The 16,664-nt window shown below is 35.5% G+C and overlaps 1 protein-coding gene across 1 annotated transcript in view; it reads left to right on the forward strand.

Moving 5' to 3' along the window:
* The window catches only part of xrcc5 (X-ray repair complementing defective repair in Chinese hamster cells 5), a 104,062-nt gene extending 91,148 nt beyond the window's left edge, over window positions 1-12,914 (forward strand). Inside the window, exons 16-21 of the mRNA XM_039756332.1 lie at window positions 1,898-1,967; window positions 2,587-2,696; window positions 11,123-11,219; window positions 11,566-11,633; window positions 11,907-11,981; window positions 12,425-12,914. Of these exons, the coding sequence (XP_039612266.1) occupies window positions 1,898-1,967; window positions 2,587-2,696; window positions 11,123-11,219; window positions 11,566-11,633; window positions 11,907-11,981; window positions 12,425-12,439 (435 nt within the window). The 3' untranslated portion in view covers window positions 12,440-12,914. The remainder of the gene's footprint in view (window positions 1-1,897; window positions 1,968-2,586; window positions 2,697-11,122; window positions 11,220-11,565; window positions 11,634-11,906; window positions 11,982-12,424) is intronic.
* Window positions 12,915-16,664: the final 3,750 nt, after the last annotated feature.

Genomic DNA, 16,664 nt, shown 5'->3' on the forward strand with positions numbered 1-16,664 from the left:
CAGAGGCCTCTAAGCACCACCTTTTGTCCCTCAAAGTAAGCACCAAATAGTGCAACTATTTACCCCATCATTTAGTTCTATAAACAGCCACACTCTCACTCATCATACACATGCGCACACACAGGCAAACACTGTCACGACAAGATGTCTTATCACAGGAAGGCTTTCCATAACATATAGGAATGTGTCAATGGGAATTTGTGCCCCCTTAGGCAAAAGAGTATTTCTGAGTTCAGGTATTGATGTTGGGTGAAAGGTCCTAGCTCAAAATCAGCATTCCAATTCATCCCAAAGGTGTTTGTTCAGATTGAGTTTAGGACTGTATGCAGGGCACTCGAGTTTCTCCTTACCAAACTTGTCAAACTTGACTTTGTGCACAGGGACACAGTCATGCTAGAACAGAAAAGGGCCTTCCCTAAGCTGTTGCCTGAAAGTTGGAAGTGCCTTTGTCTGGAAATACCTTTGTATGGATTACTACTAACAGTATGCTCCAATAGAACCAATGGGTCTAGACTAATCCTGAAAACCAGCCTCAGACCATTATCCCTCAAACTTTACAATTGGCACTATGCAGTCAAAAGGTAGTGTTCTCTTGGCATCTGACAAACCCCAATTTGTCCATCATACTGCCAGATAGCGAAGTGTGATTCATCACTCTAGAGAACACTTTTCCATTACTCCAGAGTCCAATGATTATGTGCTTTACACAACTCCAGCAGACACTTGGAATTGCACATAATGACCTTAAGCTTGTGTTCAGATGCTTGGCCATGGAAACCCAATTCATGAAGTCCCCAACACGCAGTTCTTGTGCTAATATTGCCTTGAAAGGCTGTTTGGAACTCTGATGTGAGAATGAAACTGAAGATAGGTGATTCTTACATGCTCTGTGCTTTAGCACTTGATAGCCCTGCTCTGGAGATACTTCCACTTCATAATAATAGGACTTACAGGGCAGGTCTAGCAGAGCAGAATTTTCATAACATCATCTGAGAGTACCACATTTAAAGTTACAGAGCTTTTCAGTATGACCCATTCTTCTACCAGTATTTGCTGATGGAGATTACTTTATTTTATGCACCTGTTAATAATGGGTGTCGCTGAAACACCTCAGTCATTTGGAGGGGAGTCCACATATATAGTGTACATTTTTTATATTTCATTATTGTGTATAATGCTTTCGCATAAGTATTTTATAGGTACTATGTTTTTTTCTTGCCATTACATAAGTTGTGTATGTTTTTGGGACATCACAACTCAGTGATGGTGACCGCTAATTTCTATTAAGACATGCTGAAATTCTTATTAATGTGATGTCACAACAATTAAGTCAAATGTCAAATGTTGAGTATATGGGCATTGGTGTATTATACCGTTTATATGTTTAATCTTATGCTGTTCAGCTGAACACTGGCATGCTTATGAAAAGAAATGATTAGTATGAATGTAATAGAAAACATTGATAAAGTCTACATTAAATAAAATAGCATTTGCTTTTCATTTGTTTTTTTTTTCTTCTGTATTTTTGGGTGTTCCTTTGTAATTTTATTCCCTCTATTGAATGAGTTCTTGAGTGAAAGATTTTTGCAGTGAGAAACTCTTGCAGGGTTTATACTAATATTCTTTCAATTGTAATGATGTGGGATGGTACTTTTTCAGTATGTCTACAGAATAGGTAAAATTCCTGAGCTATTCTGTCTTGCAGATTTTGGTATACATGATTCAGTTAATTTTTATTGCAAAATGAAAATAGCTTTGAATAAACAATTGTGGTTTTTCCTAATTATACTTAATCAATTTTGGGGCAAGAAGTGTCCGGAAGACCTTTTTATAACACCACTGAATACTTTAATAAAAAATGACCTAATTCATTGAGTGTTTCACTTTATCTTTTTAGGTGGGCAGTGTTGATCCAGTTCGAGATTTTCGCATTATAATTCGTCAGAAAAGCCTTCCTTTCAACAATGGTAAGATCACTACCTAAATTCTACTTTGAAACTGATCTCTTAATGGATTTTTCCCACCTACCAATTTTCTGTGATCAATTTGACAGTCATGGCCTTTATTGGATGTCATTGTGGCACAGTGGTTAGCACTTCTGCTTGACAGTTCCTGTTTGATATAATTCAGTTGCTTTAAAGTTTGAAGTTTGTATTTTCTTCCATTGTCCTTGTGGGGTTTCCTCCAAGAACACTGGCATTTCTCCTGCATCCAAAAGGTTGGTTTTAGTATGTTTCAATTAGCCAAGTGCGAATGATTATGTTCTGTAAAGGACTGGCATTCAGGGTTGGTTCTACCTTTTATCATGTGCAGCCAGGATAGGAAGCTCTGTACAGCCCTGAACTGGATAAGTAGGCTGTTACCCTTGGTTGTAGGGAACCCAGTACTTGGCAACAATATTAATCATTTATTATCATTAATTTGGGTCACTTTAAAAAATTATTGTTATTATAATTTTTATGAACCTCATATTCTAATACAGTATGATACTGCTGTATAGTTGTTACATTTAGGTTTAATACCATAGCTTATATTAGCTAGAAGCAAACCAAATAAATGTTTCATTTCTGTCTGTTTATTAAATAGCATGCAATCAGCTCATTAACAGGATTGACCAACTTCTTGGGACCAAAGGCACACAGTATTATATAAAGAGCATTGCATGCCTTCAGGCCTTTAGAGAAGAATCCATTAAGGTGAGCAAAATGCTGATGAAAATCATTTAATTCTTGGAACATTCAAAGATTTAATTTATTTACGTAATATGTGGGAAATTAATTTCCATAATTGTTTAACTTATTGCTTGACAGTGAAATTTTGTGGTAATTATTATTCATGAAAATATTTTCATTAATTTATGCAAACTGGATTCTAAGTAATTAGAAGATAGTAATAGAATACAGTTTATTTGGATTCTGAGGTTAATGTAAGGAGACCACCCCAACAGGCATCATATCTAACTGCAGATGGGAAGAAGGTGGTATTGTCATCAGACTAATGCATGTACTGAAAATTGTTTTATATTTGACAGCTAGGTGCCAAATTAGTTATAAGCTAACATATACTGTACATTTTGTATGGACTTAAAAATAAAGATAAATTAATTTTGAATTAAAAGTTAAGCAGGAAATAGACTTTTTCTTGGCATGTAATAATGAGTGACAGGCAAAAACAAATACTTTCAAACTTCTATGCAAACTAGAAACAATTTGATTAGAGTGAAGCACACTAAGAACAAAGCATATAGCAGGTGAGCTATTTTTCTTGAAAAATTTAGATTTTTTTCTTTTTTATTATCTTTTATTTTGAAGTAGTTGTCTCTTTTTTTACCTTTGTTACTTTCAAATTGGTATATATACCTGTGTTCTTCATTTATAATAATGCTAATAATTTTTTACATTTATATAGTGCTTTACTCACTACTGAAAGCAGTTTACATGGTGATTAGTGAGCCACTTCAACCACCTGAATGATACAACAGCAGCCATATTTGTGCTAGTACACTCACTACACATTAGCTTTTAGGTGGTGAAGGGGTATGTCACTGCATATCAAAAGCTTTGATATTATTTAGAGTTGTCATAGTTCTTTTTCATTGTACTTCTATTGTACTTTAAGAACCCTCATTGGTTCTTAAACGTTGCATACACTAAGCCCGTCCCCTAAAATTTAAGATCAAATCAAACCGGTTTGAATTTTTTTTTGGGGTGAGTTGCAGACCGGTTGCACCGAGTCACAGGTATATCAGACTACATGACAGGGAGTAATAGGAGTGTGCTGTGACTGCCTCTAACTTGATAAGGCCATGTAAGTGAAGTCTGTGACAGAAAATCACTGGTAAAATCATTTAATGTGTCAGGGGCCTTAAGAAAGGGTTTTTAGTAAACCAAATGACAAGAGAGTGTGCTTTCTTGTATTCAGGGCTAGAAGCACTTAAATATATCTGATAAGTCTGTATCAGTCACAACCAAATGTTCCTTACTAAAGCATATAAAAGTCAGTAAAACACAATGGTTATAGAGACTGGTGGCTATAATTCAACCTTGCCAGCTCTTGACAAACAAACTTGCACAACAGATATTAGCTAAAAATGTTGGGCTCATGTGCACCTAAGAAATCAATAACAAAATGCCCATTTCTTTCCTTGCCACCTACGGTTGTCACTTGCTTCCTACTTTTATTACATCAAATGTGCCTTGCTGCTCTGTTGCCTTGCCTAGGATGTGGCCCAAGTGACATTTCTAGTCCAAAGGGAAATCTAGTGCCAGACCTTACGAGTGGAAGGCATTCCTTAACAGAGTTAGATATGGGTGTTGCATTGAATAAAGCCTTGCTAAAAGACAGCGAGGTACACAAGCAGGAGAGACTAATAAAATTAGTGTGTTCATCTTCCAGGACAAAGGAGTTGATTGAACACTAACTCCACGGTTATATTTGTGCCAGCAAAAGAGAAACATTTCATGAAACCTCAAAGACAGTAACTTAATTAAAAGTACCTATGACAAGGTTCAACTAAAACTAGAAAGCGAAAAGCAATTGAACAAAAACACAAAGAATACTCATTATCCTTTCCTCATGCATCAGTGAAAATCTCTCAGTGGGCCATGAAGAAAGACTCCAGTAGATAACATGAATCAAATAAAGAATAAATACATTGCAGCTTTACAAATTTTACTTCCAAAAGATTGTTTTTATTTTGTGGTTAGCCTAAAACTATGGATTAGTACAGGGTGATTCAAAAAGATTAATCATATTTCAAAGTGCCATATTTTTACAACCGTGAAGCACCTAGAAACCAATCACACACCAATTTAAAGAGAGTGTTTCATAGAGTTTCTGACTGTCACCAGAAGGTGGCTCCCTTTAGTCTGAGCATTTCTCAACAACAAGCTCCCTCATCACTGGATTGGCTGTAAAGAGCCCATGATTTGGCACTCCACTTCTGGCCCCCAAGATTACCAGATCTTATGCTGTGTGACTTTTTTTGTTGGGGTATGTTAAGGATTCTGTTTAGGTGCCACTATTCCCAACAACACTGGATGATCTCCATAATCGTGTTGATGCTCATTCAAGTATGGGATGAATTTAACTATCGTGTTAATATCAGTACAGTTGAAGGAGGTCATATTGAGCACTTGTAAAATTACATAATAAACTTTATGTTCAATTATGTTGAAATAAATAATTTTGAAATCTGAGGAATATTTTTAAATTACACTGTATATTATTTTCTGTTTATTACCACAGCTGAAAGTTATAAGCTGTGTAAAAGATAAATCTTAAGCTTCCATAAGCCTTTCTGTCTTAATTCAACAGAAAGGCTAAACTTGTGAAAGTAAATTCCTTCAACTAATTCACAGACTTGGTGGAACATAGTCATGTAGCAGCTTCACACTATGTAGCATACAAACACAAAACATCACAGAGGGATTGTAAAGAGAATCAACATCTTGTGCCAAAGTAACACTCAATAAGAAGTTTGTAATCAACGATTTACTCATTTAAACAGGTAACAGAACAAAAGGAGAGGAAATGTAATTTATAAGTATGTGCACCTTTCCAAAAATAAGTGAGAAAGCAAACCAAAACAAGAATTGAAAAAGAAAATAAGCTTAGGTTTATGTTTTTGTGCTTTCGTTTATTGTTCTGCATCTGTATATACTGTACCACTCGTGCAAATATCCATGTACTGTATTATCCTTACAAACAAACTGTATTATTTTGCTCATTGCAGTGAGCATGTTTGAGGGGTTTCTTGAAAAATAGTTGCTATGTCTGAACCGCATGCTGACAAGTCTATACTCTTTTGTCTGTGCCTTTAACAATTTGTAAATTTTATTCATTAATTTAAATTTATATCTCTTCCTAGTTCCCATGAAAAAATAAATACTTCACGTCTATAACTTGTTTTGGACTTTAAAATCAAAGGTGAATAAAGGAATCCTAATTCACTGTTGTGTTCGAAAAATAAAATGATCTCAACATCAACAGCATATTTGAAAAATGTCAATCTTTTGGACAGCACTGAAACAGCACATGTTAGCATCAATAATGATTTATGGATGGCAGAAGATATTGGCTGTCTTAGCAGTTTTGTAATCTTTTCGGAGTCACCTGAAAGCTTTCCTTCAACTGATCGTTCTGTCCTTCCAGAGCTTTTAAAAAAGAATATCAGCCTTTCTGAGGCAGTGCTTAATTGGGTCCATTTAATACTGGTGCAGAATTAAAGACGCCACAATGAGCTAAAATTGAACTCAATCTGGTGATTGAGCTCAAAATCCCGTTCTACAAAGCTGAGTGGGCCAATATTAAAAGTCGACAACATGGTCCATTTTTTTATACGGTTACATTAGTTATGTTAAAAAAAACAATAGATCCAATATTTAAGATACACTGTATATAGCATCTGTTCACACTAGAAGTCATACTTACAGATCCTACTCATTACACAGAGGTCAAAATGCACCTGCCTTCTGTATAATACACCACATACAAAGTTTCAAATTGAAATAAATACATTGTCACATATTGAGTTATAAGTTGTTGTTTTTTTTTTTTTTTGTTTTTTTTTTCTTTACTAATTTTATGGATTTGTTACAATGAATACATTACAAATCAGGCATACAGTACTTTATCTCATTCAAGGTCAGACGCCACCTCTCTCTGGAGAACAAGGAATAAATAAAATGTATTATCAAGTAAACATGTAAAGATGCTCAAACACCTACACAATTTCAGCATATTGTGAGGTGCTGTTACTCTATGTTTTAATTTTGAAAAATTTTGAAATAATATGTCATTAGATCTTTTTCTCATACTAGGGGTTTAGTTTATTTCTTCTAGATAGGTAGATAGATAGATACTTTATTAATCCCAAGGGGTATTTCACAGTTGACCAAACTAACCTACACTCCATTTATATACAAAGCAGGCAGAGTTCAGACTAAATTAAAGTACCCTTTGGCATGACCTTTGTGCAAAGCAAATCAAATATATCACAAAAACTTTTTAACACTAGAATTCCTACCAAAATTTTGTTCTCCCTGAATACCCTACTATTCCTTACATTCTTAGGGAACTTCCAATGTCCTTATCACTGCACTAGTTGCCCATTGATATCTCCTTTGTTTTGCAAATATGTCCATAAGTGGCACTCAGCCAGCCAAAGCCATCCCACAGTCAGAATTTTCATTTTTGGCTCAAGTCTGCTTTGAAGATTTTATCTAGCATAGAGTTGTAAGGAATTGAACACGTAATGATATATCGTGTGTTCATGTCTACAACAATCTGTCTAAATGTACGATGAAATAAGAAATGTTAGGTCTTGTAGACACAAATCAAATATATATGTTTATTATAGCAAATATAAATGTAAGTTGCTTGAATATTAGCTTTTATTTTGTGACAATTGTGCTTGTGTGACGTCAATTAATTACGACAGCACACAAACATAATTTGTTATTTAGTATTAACTTTTACATCTTAAACAAATTTAAACAAACTGTTACTCAAATATAACTTTTTAATGTTAAACACATACACGAATGAAAACATCTTTATTTGAAAATGATAGTTTGACTTCACTGCAATATGTCATTTAAGGATTTCTTTTTATGTAGCTTTATTCTTGACTAAAAGCACATTTGTTTGGTTATACCATTTGTGAAAGTGTTTGTTTTATATTCCAGTAAGCACTTGAATGACATGAAATCTGTCTTTGTCTGTCTCGCTCGCTCTCTCCCATGCGCATGAACATATACACAGAGAAGTACTAATTTTTCACAATGTGTAGAAATAATTTTGGGCTGGGAGTTGTAACATAGCACGCCCACACCGTGCTTCATCAGAACATGCAGAGGGAAGAATAATACAGAGATAATTACAATTGTCAAATTCAAATGTTAACAGTTTCCAAACACACAAGTACCCTTCCCACTTTTACGACAGGTGTACCTGTTGCATTGTACACACTGCTCTGCACTATCGTTCCTATTACAGCAAAGGAGCACCTGGCACTTTTCTTTCCAGGGGAGGTGGAGTTCTTGAAACAGGAGCTTGCCATTGAAGTTGCATCCTCTTTTCTTTTTCCATCGCCTTTTCTTGTAGGAAGCAACAAGGGAATTCTTTTGCAAGGCCGGTGAAGAATACTTCTCTCCATGAACCCTATGCATGCCTTGTATAGTATGTGTGTGTTCATTACTACCAGATCAAACATGTTGTAAAACACAGCAACCAGTCAACTGTGTGTGATTTCTCAGTAATTCCTAATTCCAGTATCTCAAAACACCACTCGTATCAACACTCACAGTCTTTTGCGTACTCATAATGGTGGAATCGTTTTTTACAGGTAGCACACAAAATGTTTATATGCAAAGTCCTCTGTGGCATTTCAGTAGAAAGAAATAAAATAGCCTTTATTCTCGTACATTCAATGGGATTATTTTCTGTCGTGCCTTGTTTTTGTTTTTCTGGGACACATTAATGTCATATAGTATGAAAGAAGAAGCAAAACCGTGCTTGAAACACATTCACGCTCCCACCTGTCTGACAGTATTAATATTACTTACTTTTACTTACTTACTAATTCTTACTTTTGTGACACATTTATAATGTATATATTGAGCTTATGTCACATTAGGGTAATTATAACAGCACTGATAAATACTTTGAGTTTTTAGCTCTTTTACAAGAACAAGTACGATATAATACAATACAATTTATTTTTGTATAACCCAAAATCACATAAGAAGTGCCGCAATGGGATTTAACAGGCCCTGGCTCTTGACAGCCCACCAGCCTTGACTCTCTAAGAAGACAAGGAAAAACTGCCAAAAAAAACCCTTGTAGGGAAAAAATGGAAGAAACCTTGGGAAAGGAAGGTCAAAAAGAGACCCCTTTCCAGGTAGGATGGGCGTGCAGCGGGTTTCAAAAAGAAGGGGGTCAATACAATACAATACACAGATCAGAACAAATCCTTAAAACAGTATAAAAATAAAAATTGTACAAGTACAGACCAGAATTTAACAGTAGATGATATCACATAATATGATTTGGATTTGTTTAGAGGCCTGGAGACCTCAGCCTTTAAGCTGCCTCCCCCATTTGGCCATTCCATAGCTGAAACATTGCTTGGTCAGCCAATCCGATGAAAAGACCCACGATTCCTGCGATCCTCCATCAGGGATGACTTTACCTTAGGCAGGCAAAACAACTTGGCAGGTGGGCCGTGGCAGCAAGTGTCACATTGGAGTACAGAAAAGACAAACAGAATAGGCGAGGGTTAGTACCAAATTATAACGATCATGTTACTTATGTTTTAGTGCTAATGACTAACAACAGAGATGCAGTCTGTACAGTTAATCAGCAGCTCTAGTCAGGATATGCTAAGCTGAAGTAGTGAGTCTTTAGCCGGGATTTGAAAGCTGAGGCCGAAGGGACATCTCTTATAGTAGCAGGCAGACCATTCCACAGTTTAGGGGCCCTGTAACTAAAAGCTTGACCTCCCACTGTTATTTTATTAATCCTTGGAATCATAAGCAGACCGGCATCTTGAGATCTTAATGTGCGCTCTGGTTTGTAAGTAATAATAAGTTCAGACAAGTAAGCCGGACCTTGGCCATTTAATGCTTTATATGTTAACAGGAGGATTTTGAAATCTGCCCTAAATTTAACCGGGAGCCAGTGTAAGGATTTAAGAACTGGAGTTATATGTTCATACTTTCTTGTTCTTGTAATAATTCTTGCAGCAGCATTTTGGATTAAATGGAGGCTGTATAAAGAACAGTTTGAACATCCAGTGAACAACGCATTGCAGTAGTCAGTCCTACTAGAATTAAATGCATGAATTAATTTCTCAGAATCCTGTTTATTTAGAAAGCTCCTTAATTTTAGAACATTTTTAAAATGGAAGAAACATGATTTGGACAACTTTGTAATATGTGCTTTAAATGACACGCTAGAGTCAAAGATAACTCCTAGATTGCGGGCTGATTCAATAAAATTAATGGTGATTCCAACTGAATTAAATGATGACAGAATATTGGTGTGATCAGCGTCATTCCCTCCAACAATTAACATCTCTGTTTTATCTGTGTTTAACGACAAAGTAGTTCTCATCCATCCACTTCTTTAATTCATTAACACAACTAATTAAAGACAACATTGGAGAAACTTCATTTGACCTAAATGAAAGGTATAACTGGGTGTCATCTACATACGAGTGAAAATTAAGAATATGTTTCCTAATGATAGATCCCAGTGGAATCATGTAAAGTGAAAACAGTAAAGGTCCCAGTACTGAGCCCTGCGGGACACCATATGCCACAAATTTACACACAATGTTACAAACTCACATCAAATGTATGTTTTTATTATATACTAATATTTTTTTCATATATAGAGCACATTTCTAACTACTGAAAGGAATCTACATAGGGAGGACCCAGGATGCAAACCTATGATCTCCTTACTGCGAGGCAGCAGCTCTACCATTGTGCTACCTATGTCGATACCATGCAGACGTATGCAAACACAGGCAAACATCTTTATTTTGTACAAGCTGATATTTAGACTTCAGTTTTTACACATTCACAGCAACATGTCAATTGAACAATTCCTTTTTGTTGCTTTTATTCTTGAATAAAAACACAATTGTTTTGTTATACATTTTGTGAAAGTGTTTGGTTGCTGTTGGGACTTTAGTCGGTACACATTTTATACTTCATGTGAACATTATGTTGTTATTAATATTCCTAGGTAAAATCTTCAAGGCAGACTTGAGCTGAAAGTGAAATTTCTGGCTGGGGGATGGCACATGGCTGGCTGAGTCCAGGCTGAGTACTGCTAATTGACACATTTGCAAAACAAAAGCAGTTATTGGTGGGCAATTGGTGCGGTGATAAGGACATAAAAGGTTCCTCGCCTGTGTTTAGGAACAGTAGGGTGTTTAGTTAGAACAAAAATTTTTGCAGGCTTTTAGGAATACAAGTTTAATTATTAATATTAAGGAAGTGACATGTATCGTAATGAAATTAGCAGCAAAAATACAGTAAATATGCACTGGTCAGTTAACCTGTTTTATTATGTATGAAACAGTTCCCAAATAATTGTTTGTGTATTTTAGGCTTCTCAAGTAGAGCTATTCAATAATTATCTTCAAACTCTCAAGAGCAACATTGAAGAAAGGGCTTTGCAAGATTTCTGGGAGCTCCTAGTTCAAGGTATTTTTTTCTCACCAGTGTTTGCATTTCAGGAATTTTCAAATCACTAGATAATGAAATTATACTTTTCTCTTGTTAGTAACATTACAAAGGCTTATAAGGCTTGTCCTTAAACACAAATTCTGAAAGTCTTGAAAGGTCTGATGCCTGCAGTCTCCTAGGATTGAGGACATTTAAATTCTTAGCCTGATTTGATGAAAACAGTTCCTTACTTCTCAGTAAAAACTCGAATCACTGGGTGAACATGTTTAGTGTCTGTGAAGTTTTCATTGTGCATTTACATCAAATTAAAAAATACAATGACTGAGGTTCACTAAATTAATATTTACAATTAATTATTTTCCAGATAAAGTGTCACTAATTAGTAAATCTGAAGTGGAAGGCAGTACAGTATCAGTAATGGAGTCAAATTTGGTAATTATATCTTTCTTAATTTTTGTCTTTGCCAGATAAATTGAATGATTTAAATGTAATTAAGATGGAAATAATGCACTAGACTTTAGATAACTTTTTTTTAACTTCATTTATTTCAGTGTGGCTCTGTAAAGTATCTGTGTATTTTAGTTTTATTTATAAGAATTGAAAGGTGTTAGTTGAGTGTACTAAATTCTCTGTTTTATCTCAGTTATTCTGAGCTTTAAAAGTGAGATAATTAAACAATATCTTTCCATTTCTTTCAATGTCAAGTTCCTTACTACTGAAGAGAAACAAAATGACCACACTGAATCACCTAAAGATGATGGAGGAGATGTTGATGATTTGGTAAGCAAGACAGGTTTTCATCTTAATTGGTGTTATAACTCTGATGGGTTATATTCAATCTTGAACTTGACTGATGAGTGAACAGGTTAATTCTTTGATCACACACTTTATACTCTGCCGAATTAGCTTCTTTTAAATATTTGGGAACAGGCTGATATGGTAATTTTTATGAAGTAAACTCCATGTTATGTTACTGCTCTACTGTGGTATTAATACATGATACCAGACATAGTAAATTTACTCTGCTTCTAGTGAAGCCATGACAGGCAACAAATAATAGTTAACAAGGTATGTCATTTGATCATGAAGTAATGAGACATTAGGTGTTATGGAACAGAGACTGTTTCTTTAAGATCAGATAACATATTTTGTTCATATATTTAATGCAGATTATAAAGAAGTTTCTAGGTTTATTTGAATATACTTTTCTTTATCTTTCACAGCTGGATATGATGTGAGAAGAAATACAAGAAATAATAATGGAATAGACCTTGAAGAAAAAAATAAAGATCTAATTTTTTTGGAATAACTAAATGTCTTGATTGGAATTTCCTGATCTCTTATACCCCTTTTATATGTTTATTACTTTTTATTTTTAAAGATTTTCCTGAATAAATATGTTGTTGAATGGGAATGTACTTATATTTAGCTTTACATTTATTATACTGTAAGTGTTCAGCATGAATGTTTGCAAATTAAGTACCTGTCGATTTGCAAATCTGAAGTAGGGGTATTGCAGCTATTTAAATTCCCATTTCCCAAAATATTGTTTGTTCTTATAATTCTGCAAGGTTACACTAAACATTTTGTACTAAGGCAATACTTCCTCTTTAGCAGTGGGCACCTCTGTAAGGATATATTCATGTCAAATAGTTTTTAGGCAAAGCTTTAAAATGCCTGAATAAATTAATTATTTTTTGTATTGTGATGAAACTTTTGTTTAATTGTATTATTAAAAAAAACTTTCCATTCTATCAGTCTAGACAAAAATATACAAAATGGATATGTAGAAATAATGTAGATCAGTTGTTCTCAAGTTCAGTCCTTAGACTGCAGGTTTTTGTTCCATTTAGTTTCACAGGCAGTGAGTCTTTTTACCTCTTAATTGATTTAATTGATCTTAATTGATTTGTTTTATTTCTTCTTCTCTTATTTTATGTTATAAAATCACATTAGTGTCAGATTAACATTAATAAGTAATTTACAACTGTTAGTATTTTTACCATCAATTTAACTGTTTATTGTTTATTGGTGGCCTTTGGTCTCAGACACGTATCATAATATAATGACAGTCACCAAGAAGTGAAATAGACATCTATGCAATTGACACTGAATGCTGAACGGCTGCACTTGCTTCAGCATCAGACCCGCTTGTGAGGTCATTAGTATGTAACAGCTTAAGTAATGAGAACACCTAACAGAGTGGAATGAAAATCATAATGATTTGAATCTGCAGGATTAAAACACTAAATTATCCCAATGTAACAGATTTTAATGTTTGCTAAATACCAATTACAGTTTAGCAAACCCAGCTTTGTAATTATTGGATTGACATGAAACCAGAGAAGTTGGAAAATAACAGCTTGGTAAATTAGGGCAGGTGTTCAATTGAAATTAGCCCACAAGATTGAAACTGAGAACCACTGATCTAGATAATTGAAATTTCAGTATTTTAAAAAGTGTCTACCTAATTAGAAATCATGGAGTAAAAAAAATAATCAAAAATCAGTTTTACATATTGTGGAAATTTATATTGGTATTTATTGTTAGTGGTGCTCTAAGTTGAGATTGGATTCAAATTGCGGCCCAGTCCCTTCCAGGCTTTACTTAACATATTCACATGGACTTCCCCAAGATACCCTTGACTGATTGTGCACATCTCGAAGAGATGCCGGATGACACTGAACTGGTTCTGTCTCAGTGAGTACTTGTGTATTTGTGATGCCTTGTATGCCCTGTGAAGTTTGATTCCAGCCTGATAATTGATAAAGTAGACTTCTGCTTACCACGACTCTCGTACATTGGATTCTAACATAAATGATATGTTCATTCATTCTTTTGTTTTAATTTTTTAAATGATAGTCAGTCAACCTCCTTTATAATACAAGATTTGAACCTGCCAGTGTATAGTCAAATGTTTTGCGGCACAGGTTGAACAAAGAAAAAAACAAAGAACTTGTATGATAATGGTGTTAGTTGATTTTATTTATTTATATAGCACATTTAAAACAACCAGAAGTTGACCAAAGTGCTTTACATCGAATTAAAGGTACCAGTATGAAATGAAAGCCAGATAAGGAATAATTAAAAAGAAAACAAAAAGGAAAAATTATACATACATGAACACACATATACCAACACACAAACATAAATAGAAATATAAAATTATACAAAATAAAAATACATGCATAAGATTAACTTAGTAGTAAAAAAATACATAGATTTAACCACTGAAACTCAAAAGCTAAAAAGCAAGTGAATAAAAGTGCTTTTTTAGGAAAAACTTAAAACTATGAAGTGTGGGAGCCAACCTTAGTATAAGGGGCAGACTGTTTCACAATTTAGGACCAGTCACCGCACTTCAGCTTCAACCGTGTGCGTGGGACAGTAAACAATTGCTGATCTGAAGACCTCAGCTGCCTTGCTGACGAATATGGAACAATAAGATCAGCTGAGTAGATAGATAGATAGATAGATACTGTACTTTATTAATTCAAAGGGGAAATTCACCTAATCCAGCAGCAGTATACTGATACAAAAAAAATATATTAAATTAAAGAGTAATAAAAATGCATGTAAAAACAGACAATAACTTTGAATAATGTTAGCGTTTACCCCCCCAGGTGGAACTGAATAGTCGCATAGTGTGGGGGAGGAACGATCTCCTCAGTCTGTCAGTGGAGCAGGACAGTGACAGCAGTCTCTCACTGAAGCTACTCCTCTGCCTGGAGATGACACTATTCAGTGGATGCAGTGGATTCTCCGTGATTAAAAGGAGCTTGCTTAGCTCCTGTCGCTCTGCCACAGATGTTAAACTGTCCAGCTTTATTCCTACAGTAGAGCCTGCCTTCCTAACAAGTTTGTCCAGGTGTGAGTCATCCTTCATCTTTATTCTGCCTCCCCAGCACACCACCGTGTAGAAGAGGGCACTGGTTGAACATCTGCAGCATCTTATTGCAGATGTTAAAGGACGCCAACCTTCTAAGGAAGTATAGTCGGCTCTGACCTTTCTTACACAGAGCATCAGTATTGGCAGTCCACTCCAATTTATCATCCAGCTGCACTCCCAGATATTTATAGGTTTGCACCCTCTGTACACAGTCTCCTCTGATGATCACAGGGTCCATGAGGGGCCTGGGCCTTCCACAATCCACTACCAGTTCCTTGGTCTTTCTGGTGTTCAGGTGTAAGTGGTTTGAGTCACACCATTTAACAAAGTCTTTGATTAGCTTCCTATACTCCTCCTCCTCCTGCCCACTCCTAATGGAGCCCACAATAGCAGTGTCATCAGCGAACTTTTGCACGTGGCAGAACTCTGAGTCGTATTGGAAGTCTGATGTATATAGGCTGAACAGGACCGGAGAAAGTACAGTCCCCTGCGGCGTTGCTGACCACAATGTCAGACCTGCAGTTCCCGAGACGCACATACTGAGGTCTGTCTGTAAGATAGTCCACGATCCATGCCACCAGGTGTGAGTCTACTCCCATCTCTGTCAGCTTGTTCCTAAGGAGCAGAGGTTGGATGGTGTTGAAGCCGCTAGAGAAGTCCAAAAACTAATTCTTACAGCACCACTGCCTCTGTCCAAGTGGGAGAGGGATCGGTGTAGCATATAGATGATGGCATCCTCCGCTCCCACCTTCTCTGGGTATGCGAACTGCAGAGGATGGAGGGCATGGCAGACCTGTGGCCTCAGGTGGTGAAGCAACAGCCGCTCCATGGTCTTCACCACATGTGGCATCAGAGCTGAGATGGTGGAGCTGACCCATGAAGGGCTTTAAAAACAAACACTAAAATCCAAAATTCACCTGGTAACTAACGGAGAGCCAACGAAGAGAGGCCAACACTGTTTTTTTTTTCTGCTGGTTAAAACTTGATAACATTAAATAACATATCTGAAAAATCAAAATTCATTCAAAAATACAAATTTATTAGATACATCTTGTACCCTGAATAACAAAATTAAACTGAATATATATTACAAACTTAAAAATATGGAACAAAAAATAAATATCTAAATGCAGAGACAAAAAATTAAATATACATAAAAAACTTAAATATAAAAAAATATTTGGATGCGTAAAGGACATAGGTTATATAATAAAAAAAAAATATGCAGTAATACCTTTGTTAATGAAGTAGATGCCTTCCAAGATTTTAGTTTGTTATGAGAAACATAGGTATTGGAAGTAGATTTAACATAGGATGAATATGGGCTCATCTTGACAGGGGGAATGAGGTTGTGCTTGGTTTGGGCAGTTGTAGTGTGGCTTATATTATTTACTTATTTGACTGACACTTTTATTAAAGGCAGCTTACAACATCTGAGATACCGTTGATTACATATTTTTTACCCTAGCCAGGCTGGTGAAGTGACTTGCTTTGGGTCGCACAGTGTTAGTAGCAGAGTTTGAAGTCCAACCCCTTAACTGCTGCACCACACTTATTCCATCTGCTGTCTACTG

The sequence above is a fragment of the Polypterus senegalus genome, chromosome 6 (assembly GCF_016835505.1).
Source record: "Polypterus senegalus isolate Bchr_013 chromosome 6, ASM1683550v1, whole genome shotgun sequence".
NCBI classification, from domain to species: Eukaryota; Metazoa; Chordata; class Cladistia; order Polypteriformes; family Polypteridae; genus Polypterus; species Polypterus senegalus.